Here is a 22,101-nt window from a genome sequence, read left to right as displayed (position 1 = left end):
CTCAGCCCTGCGGGGCCTCTTCGAGGAAGCCCAGGGCTCCGGGGGGCTGGAACCACGGGGTATGTACATCATTGTGAAGAATCAGCCTTTGATGCGTGTCATCCAGGACTCCTATATACTTGTCATCCAGAAACACCTGCCAAAGAGAGCGGGCAAGACTGTGGGGTGCAGATATGGCAGGAGGGGGTGAGGTGCCAGGGTTCCAGGGGAGGACTACGTCTGCTTCCGGGAAGGCGACCAGCTGATGCCGGTCCACAGAGAGGGGACACTGAAGGCAGCTTGGCCCAGGGGCATGAAGAGAGCCCAGAGCCCCTGCGGGGGGCCCACGGGGACCAGGGGAGGGGGCGGAGGGTGGTGGACACCACGACGCACATGCCTCCAGGGCAGAGACGCCGTGACTGCGTCCCCACCCCCACCACTGCCCACCGTGCTGTGTCTGCCCCCGATGCCCCGCAAGGCTGCTCGAGCCCTGTGGGACACAGAAGGGCCCACAAAGGGCACGGCAGAGGGTCTGAGTTAGGTCGCAACTTCCCGAAAGGAACTGACTGGGAGGCCATACAAATCAAAATCCATGAGGATCCAAAATGTCAGTAGTATGCAGAACAAAGGATTCACGTTTTACGCTTACTAGGGTCCCAAGACGAGAGCTACATGCTCGACAGTCCCTGCTCGAGTGACCACCGCCGAGTGACTAAAGGTCTCCTCGCAGCAGCGGTGGCCGAGGTGCACACACAGTCCCAGCCTGAAGACTCGCGCAGGGCTGAGGAGGACACAGCCGCCCTGCGCTCGCAGGCGGGAGGGGCTGTTCCCAGACCCAGGACCGCCATGGGAGAGTGGCTGGGAGGGCCGGGGAGTGGGGGCAGTCAGGACGGGACTCGCCCTCGGGAAGGAACTCGGGGGCCCCACGAGGTGGGGACAGTGAGCCCTCTGAGGCAGGAAGGTCGGGAACGGGGTCTGATGGCCGTGCCGCAGAATTCTAAGACCACGTGCGACAGCCTGGGTTTGCAAAGAGCAGCCAAGTGATGCGGCTCCACCAGGGACCCAGCAGACAAGGCGAGGGGGAGGCCCGGGTGGGGTGGCCACAGCTTGGGTGCGGGGCTGCGGCTGCGGTTCCTCTAAGAAGCTCACGATGGGTGTGGACGTATGAGTCTGGGAAGCCACAGGAGCGTACACCCGAGTGAAGACACGCATTCAGCAAACAGTAGGGAATGAGGGTCTACAGCTAAGAGGTCACGATGAGTGCAGGGGGACACAGAGGCTGGGATGACGGGACCATAAGGGGCAGGAGGAGCCTGGAACAGCCCCTGCGCAGGGCGGGCAGGAGGGGCCCCAGCGCCCAGAGCCCCTGTTTTCTGGTCAAGGTCACTGCACCTCTCTGAGGCTTCCTCACTGGTAACAGGTATCTTAGATGGGTGTTTCGAGAACTAAACGCGCAGATCCGACCGCTACGCGCCAAGGAAACGTCTGGGGTCTCTGTCCGAGACCCACGGGGGCGTCCGAGGCCCCTCCCGGTTCTCCTCCACGAGTGGCATCAAGGGCACTCAGGCTTCGGTGGGCACCCCCCACCCCAGGACACCCAGTAGCTTACGCCTGTGAGAGCAGTGGCTTACATATGAACACCAAGCAAGTCACCGAAGGGACCAGAGGTGAGACACAAGGGCAGCTTTCCACTGGTCAGGAAGAGGCCGGCCTGCTGTTCAGACGTTCAGCCACATGGGCAGGGTCTCGCCAGCAGAGAAGGGCACCCTCTGCCCGCCCCGGCCCCTTACCTGGCCCCGATCCTTCACATGGCCATTCGAGTTTAGGACACCTCCTCCGGTGATGACAGTCTCATAAAGTATGTACCCAGTAGACTGGCCGTTCCCTTGGTTCACGGACAGCTGTTCCATGGAGAGCGGCCCCATGGACCTCACGGGCTGCTGCAGAGATGGGAGTGGAAACCAGGCTGGGGGTGGCCTCATCACAGGCCAGGAAGTTCAGGGGGCACGGGGCCAAGTGAGCCCCTGTGATGACGAGTCTGCGGCAGCCACTTGGTGCTCCGCTCTGTGGTGACCGAGAGGGGCAGGGGGGGTCCCCGAGGGAGGGGACAGATGCATTGGGCTCCTGCGTGGCTCAGAGGTAAAGAACCTGCCGGCAGTACAGCAGACTCAGAGGTTCCATCTCTGGGTCAGGAAGATTCCCCGGAGGAGGAAATGGCAACCCACTCCACTACTCTTGCCTGGAAAATCCCACGGACAGAGGAGCCTGACTGGCGGCAGTCCACGGGGGTTGCAAAGAGTCGGACACGACTGAGCGACTTAGCAACAATCTAGGTCTCCTAATCTGAACTGTAGGAGTAGAAGGGACTGAAACTGCGAAGACTGCTCTCTGTGCCCTGTGTTCATTCCCTCCCCCGCCGAGTCCTGAGCTCACGTCCATGCGCAGGGCACTCACGTCATCCTGGTGAATCAGGGTGTCCCACAGGGATATGAAGTGACCTGCGGCCAGGGGAGCGTATGTGTCCTTAGGCTTGCAGTCTCGCTGCCGGAAGCTGGGAACCTCTGCAAACCACAAGCAGGAGGCTGGCTCCTTCCCCAGCCCCGTCCAAGGCTGCAGCGCTCTCTGCTGCCCCCAGCCAGCCTGCCCAGCACCACGAAGGGTCCACAGGGGCAGGGACTGAGGGGAGGGAGTCCTCCTGCACCCAGAGGCCTGGCCCGTGCGCCCTGCTGTCCCGGAAATGGAGGCGGCCAGCACCTCGGCCTCCCCAGGGCCAGCTGTCTCAGCCCTGCTGCTCAGAATCTCCTGAAAGCCAGCAGGGGAACACGCGTGCTCAGATCTGCCCCCTCTCCCCCCTTCCACCCAGATATGTGCATCTCATGGCTCTGGGGAGGGCCTGGCCCCTCTAGTTCCCACCGACGGTGGGGCTGGGGGTCCGTGTCTCGTGCAGCCTGACTCCCCAGCCCCCTGAGGATAAAACGTGCTGGGGCGAGCTGGACTCACCCAAGGACCACATCTGCACCTCTCCCCCGCCCCCCCCCCCCCCGCCCCCACAGCCCAGAGCCCTCTGGAGGGCAGGGAGGGTACCTGCATCAGAGTGAAAAAGCTTTTGGAATACGAGATACTCGGGTGTATAGTCTCCATCCTCTGTCAGCAGCGCCCCATAGTCTGAGAATAGAAACAAATCTGTCACCTTCCCTAAAAGGTCCAGCCTCCGGAGGGACGTCAGCCCTTGCTGCTGAGTCTAAGGGCCCTTCACACAGCCGCTCTGGGAGGGAGACCTTGAGGCAGGAAGGTGCCCAATGCCAGCTCCCCACGATCCCCCAGGAGGGACAGATGGCAGCCTCAGAGGGTCAGAAGCCCAGGCTGGAGCCCAGCGCAGGGACCTGGAGGTTTCCAACCAGACCCCTTCCCCTCTCTCACCCTCTCTGCCTGCTTGGTCTCTGAGCAGAGTTGCAGACTGGGGGAGACCTAGTCATCAACACCCAACACCGTGGATAGGGGGATCAAGGGAATGGGTTTCACAGTGAGCCCGGAAGAACAAAGGCTTGTGGAGTGAATCTGAGTCAGTTGAGCTAAGATGGATGTACTTAGAGCCTGTTATAGAGAGTGAAGTAAGTCAGAAGGACAAAAATAGATATTATATGTTAACGCACACATGTGGAACCTAGAGAAATGGTACCGATGAGCCTAGCCACAGGAGGATCAGAGGTGCAGACGCATAGAAAGGCTGAGCGGGCATCCAGGCGGGAAGGGAGGCTGGGTGGGCTGAGAGCCGCGTCTCCACAGACACAGGACCGTGGGTAGGACCGTGGCTCGTGGGAAGGTGCATCTCACACTGGGAGCTCAGGCAGCACTGAGTGCCCACCTGGAGGGTGGATACCTGGGGCTGATTCACTGCTGGATGGCGGAAACCAACACAGCACTGAAAAGCAATCATCTGCCAATGAAAGCTAAGGTTTTTACAAAGGCTGCACAGTGGATGGACAGAGCTAAGCTCCCAGCTTCTCTGCTTGCAAAGGCCCCGACCGGAGACCGCAGAGGAGGGGCAGCTGCAGGCAGACGCGCGGGACCCACTGGTACTTGCCGTAGCTGGTGACCATAGGGAGGCGATGGCCGCGGAACGCGGCCCCGCCCATGAAGCCGAAGTTGGTGCCGCCGTGGAACATGTAGAAGTTGAGGGAGAACCTGAGCTGCAGCATCTCGCGGGCTTCATGCATCAGTACTGCAGGGGGCGGGGAGAAGGGAGCAGAGCCTCTGTGACTTCAGGACCGCACGTGTGGGGTGGAGAGGGGAGAGGGAGGGGGGCAGGCAAGAGGGAGAGGAGCCTCGGGGATGTCAGGACTGTTAGGGGTGGGGGACGGGGGGCGGGGGAGGGGGGAGGGGAGTGGAGCCTCCAGTGACTTCAGGACTGCACGTGGGGGGCGGGGGAGGGAGGGGGAGGGGAGGAGGGGCACAGCACAGCACAGACACAGCACACAGGATCTGCCCGCCCCATCGACCTCAGGGATTCCAATCAGCCGGCAGGAGGCAGGCCAGCGCCCTTGGAGTCCCGCCGACACCCGCCCTCGGAGATGAACAGGGGCGACATGCGACTCACTGTGCAGGTCCAGAGTGTTTCGAGAAGTGCCCCATCCATCCAGAGACCTGGCGGTGTACACCATCATCATGACCGGGCCGGGGCCCTGTGGAAGCAGAGCATCCACGCATTCGAGCCGGCTGGTCACCCTGCCCGCCTCACTGCGGGCATCCTCATGGCCCCTCACTGCTCTCACAGTGCACGCCCCACCTGGCCTGCCTCTTGTGGTCTCACTGTTCCAGCTTTGGAGAGATCAATGGCCGTGGCCACCTTAAGTTTCCAGAACAGCAGAATCTCTTCATCCCCTGATCCAACCCCAGGAGAGGTCTCATAGGGAAGCACCTGACCCAGAGAAGGCAGTGAAGATGTCAAGAACCAACTGCCAACAATGCAAGCCCAGTGAGAATCCCACACAATCCCCGGCTCCTGCTCTGCCCTTGGCCAGCCAGAGCCATCCCGAGGCCCGAGGTCAGAGGCCCTCCTCCGTCCCAGGCCTTCAGGACCTATGACCTCCACATTCAGGCTCACACAGTCCACAGTTAAAAGTCAACGCTGCTCCTTCGAGTTCTGAAAGTTAATGCAGCCTTGGAATGTCTGCTCTCAGCGCAGGGACCCCAGCCCCCAGCCCCCTGTAGCATTCACATTCCTGCCTAAGCTGATAAACGCTTCAAAGAAAGACAAAAAGAATTAAACTAACAAAACCACTGCCAACTTTGTGCACCACAAAATCACGTGACCTTTTCATTCATTTCTGCCTGGCATCCTGTAATTTAACATTTTAAAAATATTCTACTGAATTCCAGAGATAATGTGCTCACTCCTTTAAGACTGACTCAAGCTTCCCAGGTGGTGCTACAGGAAAAGAACCCGCCTGCCAAAACTGGAGACACAAAAGTCATGGTTCGATCCCTGGGTCAAGAGGATCCCCTGGAGGAGGGCATGGCAACCCACTCCAGGGTTCTTGCCTGGAGAATCCCACGGACAGAGGAGCCTGGTGGGCCACAGAGTTGGACACGACTGAGCACACGCACACAAACTAAAGCTGTGCATCTTAAGTCCCTGCAGCTTCCTTCCTCGCAGCCCCACAGGACCCCACAACGTCGGGAAGGATCTGTGACATGAGGGCTCCAGCCATCACCTCATCCTCAGGCGGCCACTGCCCCCTGCGGACACCCTGCCTTTTCACGTGATGGCAAATTCATCACCAGACAGTATATTCCATTTCTGGAGAATTCAGATTGTGAGAAAGTACAACCCATACATGCAGCCAATAAACGTTTTGTTATTCCTTTAACCCGCTGAAATTAATTCTGTTCCCTAGTACCAGAAAGAATTTCCCCTGCTCCGAGAAAATGCTCCAAAATTTTGTGAGATTCACTCCCAATTCACTCCAAATTCCTTCTTTCACTTTTTTTTTTTTTTTGGTAGAAACATCTATATTATATTCTTTCAACAAACTTCAATTAAGCAATTCAGTGCTGTTTGCCACAAGCATCAGTTATGCATCCGAGACCTCGTTTACCCTGTCGGTAAGTCTGTGCTCTTTCTCCAGCTCCTCCCGGTTCCCCTGGTGACCCGCGGCCTCCGGCAGCCACTCTGCGGCTGTCGTGGGAGTCTGCTGCGTTCTTCCGGGGACTGCACATCCAAGTGGCGCCACGGGCGTTATTCGGCTCTCACTATCTGGCTTATCTGTCGGGCTCAGTGCTGTCCAGGCTCATCCATGTGGTCACAAATGACAGATTTCCTCCTTTTTAAAAGCTGAATGTTTTCCACTAGATACACGTATCATATTCTCTTCATCCGTTCATCCGTCCTTACCCACCGGGGCTGCTTCCACGCCGTGGCTGCCATGAGGTGTGGTGCTGTGAAGAGGCAGCACACACAGCTCTTCAGGACGATAACACCTACGATAACACCTCCCTAGACACCTACAGAGGAGAGCGCTGCATCAGAGGTGCCTCTATTTCCCCACGAACCTCCATACGGACTTCCACAGTGGCTTGGAAGAGTTGCTTCTTTGCTACGGTCTAGCAGGTCTTATGGGCACAATCCCCGTGACCCTTCAGAGCTGGGTGTTTGCGAGCCCACTGTTCGGGTAGGAGTCCAGGAGTTAGGCAGCAGGGGTGGCAAAGGCTGAGCTGGGGGTTGCCTCTGGTGGCATGGCGCTGTGTCGGGGTGGAGTTCCTTGCAAGAGTGCATCTCAGCCTCTCCAAACCACTCTGATGTATGTTCTCATCCTTCTGCCCTGACCCTCTCCTTACCAGAGGAGTTCAGATGGCAATGGTATAAAACAGGGAATGAGCACGGGATCTGGAGGCAGAAGGGCTGGATTTGAACCTGGATTATTCTGTTACATGATTGACCACAGATGATCTCAAAGCAGAAATTTTACCTTTCTGAATCATGGTTTCCTCATAGGCAAGATAAGGATAGGACCAATAGCTTCTTACATGGTAATGTAAGAAACAAACATTAAAAATGGGGGGGGGTATGTAAACTAAAAGTTGTACATATAAATATTATCATAGAATGTTTTCTTAGCTTGTGTTACAAGCTTTCTCCATATTTGACTTGTTTACCACCTGTCTCTTACCACTAAAATACAAGTTCCAAAAGTGGTGATTTTGTAGGGTTCCTTCCCTGCTTTATCCACAATGCCTTGACAAATAAATACCTAACTGGCACATTTGCTGTCTTTGTTTAGTTGCTAAGTCATGTCCACCTCTTTTGTGACTCCATGGACTATAATCTCATCAGGATTCTCCAGGCAAGAAACTGGAGTGGGCGGCCATTTCCTTCTCCAGGGGATCTTCCTGACCTAGGGATCAAACCCAAAACTTCTCCTAGGCACGTAGATTCTTTACCACTGAGCCACCTGCGAAGCCCAGCTGGCACACAGAAAGAAAGAAAGTGAAGTCCCTCAGTTGTGTCTGACTCTTTGCAACACCATGGACTATAGCCCACCAGGCTCCTCTGTCCATGGGATTTTCCAGCAAGAGTACTGGAGTGGGTTGCCATTTCCTTCTCCAGGGGATCTTCCCGACCCAGAGATCGAACCCGGATCTGCATTGTAGGCAGACACTTTAGCATCTGAGCCACCAGGAAAGTCACAACCACCAGGGAAGAACTGGTACATAGCAAGTGCTAAAAACATTTACTGGCTGATTTATTCAATGAATAAATAAACTCAGCTTTAGGACTTTATTAATTATAGTTAGGATATCATTTTTACCCCCCCCCCACTTACTATCCCATATTCTTGCTCCACCATAACCATCACCACCATCACCACCACCACCATCACCATAACCATCACCACCATCACCACCATCACCATCACCACCATAACCATCACCACCATCACCATCACCACTACCACCATAACCATCACCACCATCACCATAACCACCACCACCACCACCACCACCATAACCATCACCACCATCACCACCATAACCATCACCACCACCACCACCACCACCACCATCACCACCACCATCACCATCACCACCACCATAACCATCACCACCACCACCACCATCACTACCACCACCATCACCACCATCACCATCACCACCACCACCATAACCATCACCACCATCACCATCACCACCACCACCATAACCATCACCACCATCACCATAACCACCACCACCACCACCACCATCACCATAACCATCACCACCATCACCATAACCATCACCACCATCACCACCATCACCATAACCATCACCACCATCACCACCACCACCATAACCATCACCACCATCACCATAACCATCACCACCATCACCACCACCACCATAACCATCACCACCATCACCACCATAACCATCACCACCATCACCATAACCATCACCACCTTCACCACCACCACCATCACCACCACCACCATCACCACCACCATCACCATCACCACCACCACCACCATCACCACCACCACCACCACCATCACCACCACCACCACCACCACCCTCACCACCACCACCACCACCATAACCATCACCACCATCACCACCACCATCACCATAACCATCACCACCACCACCACCACCATAACCATCACCACCATAACCATCACCACCACCACCACCATAACCATCACCACCATCACCACCATCACCATCACCACCATCACCACCACCATAACCATCACCACCACCATCACCATCACCACCATCACCACCATCACCACCATCACCACCACCACCACCACCATAACCATCACCACCACCACCATAACCATCACCACCATAACCATCACCACCATCACCACCTTCACCACCATCACCATCAGCACCACCACCATCACCATCATCACCACCATCACCATCACCACCACCATCACCACCATCACCACCATCACCATCACCACCACCACCATAACCATCACCACCATAACCATCACCACCATCACCACCTTCACCACCATCACCATCACCACCACCACCACCATCACCACCATCACCACCACCACCACCATCACCATCATCACCACCATCACCATCATATTCTGAGTGTCTGCTCTGCCCCAAGAGTTAGATTCCCTCTCCATATTTTCTCAGGATGCACTGACTCCAGTCCTTGCAAATCTCTGTACTACTTTTACCATTTCCCTTGTACCAGGGACCAACAGCCCTTGGTGTTGGTCCAGTTGTTAAGTCGCTGGATACTCAGCACTTTGTATCTTTGCATTCTTCTCTAAATCTTAGTTCTGTCTTAGGTTGAAGGAGGGCAGAATCAGGGAGAGAACTACTTTTTTAGAATTCTAGGCATTGTCTTGTCTTGATGGAAATTAGTAGAGTGTTCCCTTCCTTCTAATACTGCAGAGTTCTGACAGGTGCAGAGTGAAGCATCCAGTCACTGATCTCTTTTGGTGGTAGAGATTTATGCACCCTCTGATTCCTTCTAATGCTTCTATTGGAACCAGCACTTCCTACTGAGTTCTGTTTATTTTTGTTTCTTGTCTTTCTCATTGAACCACAGGTAAATATGAATGAGGCTATTCATTCAAAGGGTAAAAACTTTTGCAAACTGACTTTAGGTCCATTTTGGTTTGCAAATCTCAATAAAGGTAGAATATTACCCATATTATCAGGCAGATTGCTATGGCAAAAAAGTGACATCTGGTTAGCAAACTGCACCTGGAGTGGAGAACAGTGACTGATGTATAAACTCCTAGTGGGTGTCACGGCTTCCTGTGTGCAGGGTATCCTGAAACCTGAGGCTCTGTTGGCAGAGCCAGAAGCTCAAGCTATGGAGCCATGACCTGGGGCCCCAGCTGGTTCCCAGCTTTGCTCCGGGACTGTGATGGGGGCAGTGGGGAGAGAGCATAGCGCCTGGACTGTGGGGGGAGTGTAGCCCCTGGACGGTGGGGAGAGAAAGTGTAGCCCCTGGATGTGGGGGGAGCATAGCCCCTGGACTGTGGGGAGAGAGTGCCGCCCCTGGGCTGTGGGGGGAGTGTATCCCCTGGGCTGTGGGGAGAGAGCGTAGCCCCTGGACTATGGGGGGAGTGTAGCCCCTGGACTGTGGGGGGAGCGGAGCCCCTGGACTGTGGGGAGAGAGAGTGTAGCCCCTGGACTGTGGAGGGAGCGGAGCCCCTGGACTGTGGGGGGAGCGGAGCCCCTGGACATGGAGGGAACATAACCCCTGGACTGTGGAGGGAGCGGAGCCCCTGGACTGTGGGGAGAGAGAGTGTAGCCCCTGGACTGTGGAGAGATAGCGTAGCCCCTGGACTGTGGGGGGAGCGGAGCCCCTGGACTGTGGGGAGAGAGAGTGTAGCCCCTGGACTGTGGAGAGAGAGCGGAGCCCCTGGACTGTGGGGAGAGCGGAGCCCCTGGACGTGGGGGGAGCGGAGCCCCTGGACTGTGGAGGGAGCGGAGCCCCTGGACTGTGGAGGGAGCGGAGCCCCTGGACGTGGAGGGAGCGGAGCCCCTAGACTGTGGAGGGAGCGGAGCCCCTGGACTGTGGAGGGAGCGGAGCCCCTGGACTGTGGAGGGAGCGGAGCCCCTAGACTGTGGAGGGAGCGGAGCCCCTGGACGTGGAGGGAGCGGAGCCCCTAGACTGTGGAGGGAGCGGAGCCCCTGGACGTGGAGGGAGCGGAGCCCCTAGACTGTGGAGGGAGCGGAGCCCCCGCCCTCGGTGAGGACTCTCAGCGCTGCCGTGAGCCCTCCTCCGGGCTGGGGGCCAGGCCCTGTGGGCACTGTGATGCAATTGCACCTGAAACCACCTACAGCTGGCGTTTCCAGCGTGTAACAGATCCAAGTTTTAACTGAACGAATCACAGCTGAGAAGTTCCTGAACCTCTGCGCCCACAAGTCCTCACATGAGAGGAAGGAGAACACCCCGCGCCTCCGACGCGTCCTCACCTGAACGGAGGAGAGGCGTTCGTACGTGTCCTTCCTTATGCTCTTCATGTGGAGGGTGGCGAACACTGGGGGGAACGGGAGGCGAGACGGGGTTACCAGTGGGCGGGGCGCCGCCTCTGCCGGCAGACGAGGCCCGCAGACACCGCCCGCCCGGCCCGCAGCCTGTGCGGGTGAAGACCGGCCGCGTGTGTCCACAGGGGCTCGACCAGCACCGCTCAGACACACTGCGCCCGTCTGCTCAGCCTTCGCCGAGTGACCCGGAGAACAAGCAGGGCGGAGAGAGTGACCCCGTGTGCTGGTGGATAAAGAGCCAGCCGAGGAAGCCGAGCCCGGGGCGGGGCGCCCGGAGGCCTCGGGCCTGGCTGCAGGCCTCCCGGGCCCAGCGCGGGACACTCGGTCTCTCCCACCGTGCCCGGGAAGAGCGGGCGGAGGGCGAGGCCCGGGCCAGGCAGGCTAGGGAATCCCGAAGCACCGCTCTCCAGCTCGTTCGCGTGACTCCTCCTCCGTCCTGTGTGCCCACCCGTGAGTCCCCCTGGAATTCTCCTGCACGTTTCCTCGTGGCTTTTATGCCCCGGACTCAGCCCCACGCGCTCCGGGGGCGGGTCTAGGGCAGGACTTTCTCTGGGACCCTGCTCCCTCCCGGGGGTTCGGGCCTGGCCCGGGGCAGTGGCAGAGACGCCTCCGCTGTGTCCCGGGGCCAGAGGCCAGCAGGGTGATGCGGGGCCACGAGGGGGGCCCTGGTCCCTCACGTCGGGGCCGCGTGCGCCTGGACACGGCCCGGCCCGGGAAACGGGGCAACGGAGCCTCAGCGGACCCTCAGACTCAGCCTGCGGCGGAGGCGGGCAAAGCCGCCGGGCGTACCGGTCGGTGTGTGTCCCTTCAGGAGTCCCTGGCCCGTGTCCGCCGTCAGGAGCATCGTCTTGATCCCTCTGTTCAGCAGTGCCTGTGGGACAGTTGGGAAGGTGAACGGCGGTCCACGGCCCTGGGGGGTGCGTCCCCAGGAGAAGGTGAGGGTCGAGGCGCTGGAATGAGGGGGCGGGAAGGAGGCCTCACCGGGCGCAGTTGCTGGTAAGTTGTTCAATGAGAACAGCCAAAAGGGACTTAAATGCAACCATCAGCAATGACCTGGAATGGACACCAACCACATTCCAAAGACGAGAATTCTCATAATGGATTAAGGAAAACAAATTCTAATTATATACAGAGTATGTACCTGAAGTAGGTGGATACAAAAAAATCAAAGATGAAAAGGTGGAAAAGCCCGTGTATTATACAAACACCAACCAAAAAAGATCTGTGATATCCACAGAAGGAAAAATTACTGTGACTCACTCTGTGCTGACATCAGAGTCATGCAGGTGTCCCAGGCCCCTGTCTGGGGGAAAAGCGTGGAAACACCAGCTGCACTTCCGTCACTTTATCCATGTGCGGGGAGCAGAGCAACAGTAGTGTGTGACTTTGTCTTTTTGCTGCAACTGAGGCGTCCTCTGATTTCTCGTTGGTTTTCAAAAACTAAAATGCTGGACTGTTTGGAAGTCAACACTACAAACCCTTTAGAATAAATAACTTTTCTCTGTCCTATATTTTCAAATAAAAGACACAGGGAAGCCCCAAACTGGACACAGCATTGATTTGTGAACTTTGATTTACAGAGTACACAGAGGAAGACTTTAACACCTGAAAAGTTCTTCATCCATTGCTAACAAATACTGCATCCCAAATGGTACCTTGCAAGCTCTAGCTGCTCAGAATGTTTGCTCCATGAATCAGCAAAGTGAGAAAAGTATGTAAAGATGGAGGAGAATGAAAGGGCACTTACATTTTTAATATACGGCATGTATCCTTTATCCAGATTATAGGAACCATATTCGTTCTCCATCTGCACGGCAATAATGGATCCCTCTTCGTGGAACTGGGGGTCAAGGAGATGAGAGTTTGAGGATGAGTCAGCCGGTGGGGAAAGGCTGGACTTACTTTTTTCAATTTGCTACTGCACACGCACGTTTAGAGTGCCATAGAAAATAACTTGCACCTAAACTCAGCCCTGGGGACACGACAGTGGGGGCAGTTTCCGTCACTAAGTCAGCAGCTGCCTCGTGGGGTCAAAGCCTCCAGCACCTTGCCTTCCTCAGTGCCCCCAGGGAGCAGCGCCCGCTGACTCCCCTAATCCAACTCCTTAGGCGGAGGCTTAGACCTCCATCCAGCCTTCCTCTGGGGCACCAGGGAAACGGGGGCGTGGCCCTCTCCTACGTGGGCGCATGTCATCCCCCCGGGGGACCCACTCTGCTTATGTCCCTGCACCCCCATCTTCACTTGCCCCATCACCGCCACAGGGACCCCGTCCTCCCCTCCCGCGCGGTCCCCCTTCATGGACAAACGGTGCAGCCGCTCTGCACGCCCCGCGACAGCCCACCGCTCGTGACTCTGTCCTCACTGTGGTCTCATGGCTGCCCTTCCCATTCCACCTTGACCTTCTCTCTGCTAAACGGATGCAATCCCTTTTCATCCTGGTCTGATTTCTCTCCACCGACAGTCTCTCCTCCTCCGGGAAGCCCTCCCTTCTGCAGCATCCCTCCTGGGTCTTGCACTCACCAGTCACCCCTCAGCCTCCTTCTTGAGCTCCTCTAGCCCTGCTGCCTCCTCCCCAGTCCCAGGATCGATCGTGTGGGATCGCTTCCCATCTGCCCTCTCAGTTAACGCCCTCACGCAAATATCTCCTCCTTCCCCTTCCCTGCTGACTCCCTTCTGTGATGTTAACATGCTCGGTCAGCCCTGCCTTTACAGCTCTTGCCAGACCCGCGGTCGCGGTCGTGTTTTCTCTCTGAACCTTGCACCTGCCATGTCCTAGTCAGTTTCACTACACTCAGCTCTGCCCTTTTCAACCTGCTCTTGGAGACACGTGACCGTGGGAAGGTCTCCTCCTCCTCCACGCAGGACTAAGGAAAAGAGCATTGCTCCCTCAGAATTAAATGACACACAACAATGAAAGGAAGAAGCCAGATAGCTCCCAGGACCATGTGCCAGTGGGTGGAAGTGTCTACACACCAATACCTGTGCTTCTTGTGACCCGGGAGGACCTGGGCGGGGAGAGCTGAAACGGGATAGGACTCGGGAAGCAGAGCATAACCAGCTGCACTAGAGCTGAGTGGGCAGAAAAGAGCCTAAAAGAGTTCTCCAAACCTGTATGCTTCCCAGGGGGCTCAGTGGTAAAGAGTCTGCCTGCCAATGCAAGAGATATGGATTCGATCCCTGGGTCGGGAAGATCCCCTGCAGTAGGAAATGGCAACCCACCCTAATGTTCTTGCCTGGAAGATCCCATGAACAGAGGCGCCTGGCGGGCTATGATCCACAGGATTGAAAAAGAGTTGGGCATGACTTAGTGGCGGAGCAGCACACATAGGAACATGCCATGATACTGGGAGTTACCTGGTAGCTTATTGGTTAGGATTCTAGGTTTTCACTGCTGCGGCCCAGGTTCTACCCCTGCTTGGGGACCCAAGACCCCACAAGCTGTGCGGCACAGCAAAAAATTAGTAAGTACTTTTTAGGTGGCTTCCCTGGTGGCTCAAAGGATAAGACCCCCAGCTTTTGCGGCTCCAGGTTTTCAGCTCACCAGGCAACCTTCTGATTACTGATTTTGTCTTGCAGGCGCTCTAAGATGGGGAATGTCCTGATTTGGGGTGCAGAGAGTGTGCCAATTCGCGCTGGAACTTTCTCTGATGATGAAAATGTTCTGTGTTCTCACTGTCCAATGTGGTAGCAACCATCCACAGGTGGCTATCTAGCACTTGAACTGTGTCCAGTATGAATAAAGAACTAAATTCTTTATTTAGTTTTAATAGATTTTAAGTGAAATAGCCACCGGCGGCCAAGGTTACCACCCTGGCCAGCACAGCTCCAGGGCCACAAAGGACCGTCCCTGCATCTCCGGTCCCCAGGTGCACACGGACCGGCCCTTCAGCCACCGTCACCTCGTCTGATGACCCCAGGGCATGCTCAAAGTCAGGAGCCAGCTCTGCCCCAAGTAGATCCACACCACCTGAAGCCTTGCCTGGCCATTTCCAGGCCTGTCGCTAACCCTACAGTAGCATCCCTTTCCAGTGATTGCTGTGAAGATAAGGTATGCTCCACAAACACCAACTGCCTAATAAAAAGCTTGACGCGCGTGTGCCAAGTCACTCTTCGCGCAGACCCCACGGACTGTAGCCCGCCAGGCTCCTCTGTCCATAGGATTCTCCAGGCAAAAAGACTGGAGTGGGTTGCCATTTCCTCCTCCAGGGATCAAATCCAAGTCTCCTATGGCTCCTGCATTGCATGGGGATTCTTTACCACTCAGCCACCAGGGAAGCCCAATAGAAAGCTTGATACCTAATAGATACCTTTTGTTCCTTCCCTCTGTTCATTTGTTACCTACTTACACAGTCCTTCATGTATTTTCCAAGCCTTGCAGCAATATGGCGGCATATTATTTCTACTCAAACAATGAATGTGTGTGACACCATGGTTTTATTGCAGGGGGAGAGATATTAAAAAAAAAAAAAAAAAACAAATTGCAGTTTCTACAAAATCACTGACCTAAGGTCATCTGTATCACCTATCACTTGTGAAAGACTGACACGTTGCCATCTTTAGCAGGAAAGTTAAGACATTCTGATGATTGTCATTAAATTCCCATTTATGGTATTGGAGAGCAAACAGATAATGCAGAAGACATAAAAATATACAGAGTGCAGTTCCCAGCATCCTGCCAGGAAACGGCATCCCTGTAGGACAGTAGATGAGGAACAGCAATAAAAGCAGAAAAAAGCATATTTCTTAAATAAGGAACTGGAATTCGCTGCTATACATGCTTCCTGCTTATGAGTGAAAGAAAGTAGGCTGAGCCCTGCCCAGGAAGGCAATTTACGCAAGTGTTTCCCTTGGTCACAAAGATGGGGAATCAGGTTTTACCTGGAATCCTCTAATCCTGGGAATCAGGTCATCAAAATAGTGATTCACTGCTGTTGTGAAACCCTTGTAAGTTGTTCTCAGCTTCATATGAGAATCCTTGAGTAACCAGCTAGGATGGAAAAGGCGAGACTCAGCCTTGAGGTGGGAGACAGCAAACAAATGTTCACGTGTCTGAGGCTGGAAAATGTGAACAGCCCAGATTCACGTGGCCAAACTGGAACAGCACACTGAGATGCTAACCCATCTTTAAGAAAAAGTAGTCTGTGTTCGGTCACACAGAGCTCAACACCTCAACCACCACCTCTTCCCCCCAAAGACAACTGAGGCTTGTTTGACGTGAAAGCGATCAGGGCAGGGCTGCCAAGCTGCAGCCCACAGGCCAAGTCAGAGCTGCTGACTGTTCTGTGAATAAAGTTTTATTGGCACGTGGCCCACCCTTTGCTTCAATGTCATCACAGCTGTCTTCCTGTGGCAGCAGCAGAGACGAACCTTGCAACAGACACTGTCTGTGCCCCTGAAAGCTGAAAATATTGATCATCTGGCCTTTTTCAAAAACAGCTCACCAATCCTTAGTCTGGTATGAGATTTTTATTAAAATGTTTCAGAACTTTTTAAAAAATATTTTTAATGGAATATTATTTAGTCATTTAAAAATGAGGAATTGGTTCATGGTAAAGCATGTACAGACTTGGAAAACATTATGCCAAGGGAGGGACTTCCCTGGCAGCCCAGTGGCGAGGGCTCTGTGCTGGGCTCAGTCTCTAAAATCCCATACACTGTGTGGCACGGCAGGAAAAAAAATTATGCCAAGAGAAAGAAGCCAGGCACACAGCGTCACATAAGATACAATTCCATTTATATGAAGTATACAGACTAGGCAAATCCACAGAAACTGAAAGGAATGTAACGGTTGCCAGGGGCTGGGGTAAGCAGGATGGGGGTGCCTGGGCAAGGGTTTTCTCTTTGAGTAGCAAAAAACATTCAGGAAGGAGATGGTGGTGATGGTTGTTCAACATTTTAACGCACTTGATGCCACAAAACTGCATGGTTTTAAATGGTAAATTTCATATTATGTACATTTTACTACCATTTAAAAATGATAAGAAAAAACACCCTCTTTGAAAAGAGATAATCCAATTTTGTGCTATTATTAGTATCATCACAAAAGTTAGAACTTATAAAGATACTGATTACATGATATTGATTAGCCAGTAACTTTCATTAAGGAAAAGAAGGATTCTACCTCTGCAGTACAAGGATGAGATGGAGATTTATAAAAAAACAAACAAACACTGGATCATTCCTGGTATTTTAAAGTGCATCTTCTAGGTCATGAAACGGGGAACTGGCAGGAGGCATGGACTAAAAGTGCACCCAGGAAACCAAGTGAAACTCTCTGCTCCGACTTGCTCGGGAACAGGCTTGGGGCGCCAGCACGGCTCACCTGGGCAAGCCTCCGAGGTCCAAGTCGCTCCCGATGTAGGGGCCAACACACAGGATGACCCACAGGTCCACCTCTGACGCCAAGGATATGAAAGCCCTGAGGAGGGGGGCAACAGCAGCAGTCTCACCAAGAGCGGAGCCTGGAACCGCCGCCGTGTGTCTCCCCGAGGCCTCTTCTCCTGCGGTTAGGACAGGTGGAACCAACTCCCAGCCTGCTCACAGAAGTCCCTGGCGGAGACAGGACCCAGGGACCGGGCCTCCTTCCACACAAAGGCCTCAGTCCAGACGCCCCGAGGCCAGGACTCGGACGACTCGCGGGAATCCCGGCCAGACGCCGGCTGCCCCCTGGACCAGCGCTGAGCCCCCTGTCCCCACGAGGGCACCACCCAGGATGCGCCCTCACGAACCACGCTGGCTCCTCCTTCCTCATCTCCCACTTTCAGTCTGCCCCTAATCAGGTTTATTCCTTGCAGTTAATATTTCTGAATGTGAAATTCCTCTTAATTTTCACCACTACCACCCTGGGTAAGGAACTCGCGTCCACCTGAGTTATTCCAACAGCTTCCTCACTCCGTCCTTCCCTTCCCTCTTCCGATGCCTCTCCAGGCACTGTCGGCAGAACATAATCATTGACGACAAACACAGGAGTAATGTGTACCGAGTATCAGCATCAGCACTCAATACACTCAGTTCTGCAAGTGTATTATTTTCTTTGTCAATTCTATGACATGGGTGTCAATGTCACCTCCATTTTACAGACAAGAAAACAGACACTTAAGGAGCCAGAAGTCACATTCTTGGGAAACTGGAAGAGTTAAAAGACAATCAGCCTCCAGAAAAGAAATCTTAACTATGTTATTCTGCTCTTAAAAATACCACCAGCATGCAAACATGAACTTCCTGAATTTCCCGAATTAAAATTCTCCCAGTGACTTACTTCATAGCCCCCTTCCAAACAGATTTCAAATTTTGCAGCATAGCACCCAAAACGGGCCAAGATAAGCTTATCTCTCCGGCTCTGTTTTCTGATGTTTCCTCTACTCAGAACCAGCAGGAGAGTCAGATGGCGTTACTGCCGTTTCAGGAAAATATGAAGTTAGTCACAGGACCTGCAGCTCTCCTCCCTGGCACATGCTCACCCACGCATCCTGCCGCCTGCATTTAACCAGGCTGATCCCAAGCCACCAGGACAGAAGCAGAAGCAAGTGATCCTGCTGCCAGAAACCCCCCTCCGCCTGCTTCCCGCTGCGGGCGCGGGGCGGTGCGGGCGCGGGGCGGTGCGGGGCGGGGCAGTGCAGGCGCGGGGCGGTGCGGGGTGGGGCGGTGCGGGGCAGGGCAGTGCGGGCGCGGGGCGGTGCGGGGCGGGGCGGTGCGGGGCGGGCGCGGGGCGGTGCAGTGCGGGTGCGGGGCGGGGCAGGGCAGTGCGGGCGCGGGGCGGTGCGGGGCGGGGCGGTGCGGGGCGGTGCGGTGCGGGGCGGGGCGGTGCAGTGCGGGCGCGGGGCGGTGCGGGGTGGGGCGGTGCGGGCGCGGGGCAGTGCGGGCGCGGGGCGGTGCGGGGCGGGGCGGTGCGGGGCAGGGCAGTGCGGGCGCGGGGCGGTGCGGGGCGGGGCGGTGCAGTGCGGGCGCGGGGCGGTGCGGGGTGGGGCGGTGCGGGGCGGGGCGGTGCGGGCGCGGGGCGGTGCGGGGCGGGGCAGTGCAGGCGCGGGGCGGTGCGGGCGTGGGGCGGTGCGGGGCGGGGCAGTGCGGGCGCGGGGCGGTGCGGGGCGGGGCAGTGCGGGCGCGGGGCGGTGCGGGGTGGGGCGGGGCGGGGCGGTGCAGTGCGGGCGCGGGGCGGTGCGGGGTGGGGCGGTGCGGGCGCGGGGCGGTGCGGGGCGGGGCGGTGCAGTGCGGGCGCGGGGCGGTGCGGGGTGGGGCGGGGCGGGGCGGTGCAGTGCGGGCGCGGGGCGGTGCGGGTTGGGGCGGTGCGGGGCGGGGCAGTGCGGGCGCGGGGCGGTGCGGGGCGGGGCAGTGCGGGCGCGGGGCAGTGCGGGCGCGGGGCGGTGCGGGGCGGGGCAGTGCGGGCGCGGGGCGGTGCGGGCGCGGGGCGGTGCGGGGCGGGGCAGTGCGGGCGCGGGGCGGTGCGGGCGCGGGGCGGTGCGGGGCAGGGCAGTGCGGGCGCGGGGCGGTGCGGGGCGGGGCAGTGCAGTGCGGGCGCGGGGCGGTGCGGGCGCGGGGCGGTGCGGGGCGGGGCAGTGCGGGCGCGGGGCAGTGCGGGCGCGGGGCGGTGCGGGGCGGGGCAGTGCGGGCGCGGGGCGGTGCGGGGCGGGGCGGTGCAGTGCGGGCGCGGGGCGGTGCGGGCGCGGGGCGGTGCGGGGCGGGGCAGTGCAGGCGCGGGGCGGTGCGGGCGTGGGGCGGTGCGGGGCAGGGCAGTGCGGGCGCGGGGCGGTGCGGGGCGGGGCGGTGCAGTGCGGGCGCGGGGCGGTGCGGGGTGGGGCGGTGCGGGGCGGGGCAGTGCGGGCGCGGGGCGGTGCGGGGCGGGGCAGTGCGGGCGCGGGGCGGTGCGGGCGCGGGGCGGTGCGGGGCGGGGCAGTGCAGGCGCGGGGCGGTGCGGGCGCGGGGCGGTGCGGGGCGGGGCAGTGCGGGCGCGGGGCGGTGCGGGGTGGGGCGGTGCGGGGCAGGGCAGTGCGGGCGCGGGGCGGTGCGGGGCAGTGCAGTGCGGGCGCGGGGCGGTGCGGGGCAGGGCAGTGCGGGCGCGGGGCGGTGCGGGGCGGGGCGGGGCAGTGCAGGCGCGGGGCGGTGCGGGGTGGGGCGGTGCGGGGCAGGGCAGTGCGGGCGCGGGGCGGTGCGGGGCAGGGCAGTGCGGGCGCGGGGCGGTGCGGGGCGGGGCGGTGCGGGGCAGGGCAGTGCGGGGCGGGGCAGTGCGGGCGCGGGGCGGTGCGGGGCGGGGCGGTGCCGGGCAGGGCAGTGCGGGCGCGGGGCGGTGCGGGGCGGGGCAGTGCGGGCGCGGGGCGGTGCGGGGCGGGGCGGTGTGGGGCGGTGCGGGGCGGGGCAGTGCGGGGCAGGGCAGTGCGGGGCGGGGCAGTGCGGGTGCGGGGCGGTGCGGGGCGGGGCGGTGCGGGGCAGGGCAGTGCGGGCGCGGGGCGGTGCGGGGCGGGGCAGTGCGGGCGCGGGGCGGTGCGGGGCGGGGCAGTGCGGGCGCGGGGCGGTGCGGGGCGGGGCAGTGCGGGCGCGGGGCGGTGCGGGGCGGGGCGGTGTGGGGCGGTGCGGGGCGGGGCAGTGCGGGGCAGGGCAGTGCGGGGCGGGGCAGTGCGGGCGCGGGGCGGTGCGGGGCGGGGCGGTGCGGGGCAGGGCAGTGCGGGCGCGGGGCGGTGCGGGGCGGGGCAGTGCGGGCGCGGGGCGGTGCGGGGCGGGGCAGTGCGGGCGCGGGGCGGTGCGGGGCGGGGCAGTGCGGGCGCGGGGCGGTGCGGGGCGGGGCGGTGTGGGGCGGTGCGGGGCGGGGCGGTGCGGGGCAGGGCGGTGCGGGCGCGGGGCGGTGCGGGGCGGGGCGGTGCGGGGCAGGGCAGTGCGGGCGCGGGGCGGTGCGGGGCGGGGCAGTGCGGGCGCGGGGCGGTGCGGGGCGGGGCGGTGCAGTGCGGGCGCGGGGCGGTGCGGGGCGGGGCGGTGTGGGGCGGTGCAGTGCGGGCGCGGGGCGGTGCGGGGCGGTGCAGTGCGGGCGCGGGGCGGTGCGGGGTGGGGCAGTGCGGGCGCGGGGCGGTGCAGGGCGGGGCAGTGCGGGCGCGGGGCGGTGCGGGGTGGGGCGGTGCGCGCGCGGGGCGGTGCGGGGCGGGGCGGTGCGGGGCAGGGCAGTGCGGGCGCGGGGCGGTGCGGGGCGGTGCAGTGCGGGCGCGGGGCGGTGCAGTGCGGGTGCGGGGCGGTGCGGGGCGGGGCAGTGCGGGGCGGTGCAGTGCGGGCGCGGGGCGGTGCGGGGCGGTGCAGTGCGGGTGCGGGGCGGTGCGGGCGCGGGGCGGTGCGGGGCGGGGCAGTGCGGGCGCGGGGCGGTGCGGGGCGGGGCGGTGCGGGCGTGGGGCGGTGCGGGGCGGGGCGGTGCGGGGCGGGGCAGTGCGCGTGCGGGGCGGTGCGGGGCGGTGCAGTGCGGGCGCGTGCGGGCCCGCTGCGGGCGGGTGGGCGCGCTGCGGGGCGGTGCAGGGCGGGCGGGCGCGGGGCGGGGGGCCGCGGTGCGATGCGGGCAGGTGCAGCGGCTTGAAAGCTAGGTGCTGGCGACGCTTAAGCTACGAGAGGGAAAGACCCTGAAGCCCTGGGTTCTCTCTGGGAAGAGCAGTGCACACTCACTGTGAATATCTATTTTAAACCTTCCTTAATGAAAACAGATCTTTATTGACAGACGATGTCGGGGTTCCCTCACAGCAGCAGGAATGTCAGTGTAACTCATGTCAGCTCCTCCCACACCTCTGACTGCTCCGACTGTGGCCTTGCTGGACCTTCTGCCTCAAGTCCCGCCCGACCCCTCTAACAAACTCCTGCTCCGGGTCCTAAAGTACTGGAGCTATCCCTCTGCGGTTACCCGCCCTGGGCTGTTCGCCTAGTTTGGGTTATGAGTCCTCAGCTGCTATTTGCCTCCCTCTATAGACAGCCTTATTCCACAGCACAGCACATAGTCTGTGTATCTGCAGCATCAAAGACAGCTAAGAACTACAGCGGATGGAAGATGCATGGTTCTGAACAATTACTCTTACTGTATCATGTCTCAAAACTCCTACAAACTATAGTTCAGAAATTTCCTCTTATAAGTGAAACAGGGGGGTCCCC

The 22,101-nt window shown here is 59.0% G+C and overlaps 1 protein-coding gene across 1 annotated transcript in view; it reads right to left on the bottom strand.

Moving 5' to 3' along the window:
* LOC133041446 (beta-galactosidase-1-like protein 2) overlaps nt 1-22,101 on the bottom strand; it is a gene marked incomplete at its 5' end in the record, with an annotated part of 35,464 nt that overhangs the window by 5,743 nt on the left and 7,620 nt on the right. The window contains 12 exons of the mRNA XM_061122132.1: nt 68-136; nt 1,770-1,945; nt 2,031-2,043; nt 2,413-2,781; nt 3,659-3,876; nt 4,013-4,201; nt 4,577-4,661; nt 10,924-10,988; nt 11,785-11,866; nt 12,743-12,835; nt 15,874-15,982; nt 17,318-17,413. Coding sequence (XP_060978115.1) covers nt 68-136; nt 1,770-1,945; nt 2,031-2,043; nt 2,413-2,781; nt 3,659-3,876; nt 4,013-4,201; nt 4,577-4,661; nt 10,924-10,988; nt 11,785-11,866; nt 12,743-12,835; nt 15,874-15,982; nt 17,318-17,413 — 1,564 coding nt within the window. The remainder of the gene's footprint in view (nt 1-67; nt 137-1,769; nt 1,946-2,030; nt 2,044-2,412; nt 2,782-3,658; nt 3,877-4,012; nt 4,202-4,576; nt 4,662-10,923; nt 10,989-11,784; nt 11,867-12,742; nt 12,836-15,873; nt 15,983-17,317; nt 17,414-22,101) is intronic.

This window comes from Dama dama, chromosome 1, assembly GCF_033118175.1.
Source record: "Dama dama isolate Ldn47 chromosome 1, ASM3311817v1, whole genome shotgun sequence".
Classification (NCBI taxonomy): domain Eukaryota; kingdom Metazoa; phylum Chordata; class Mammalia; order Artiodactyla; family Cervidae; genus Dama; species Dama dama.
This window is presented reverse-complemented; position numbering and strand designations above follow the sequence as displayed.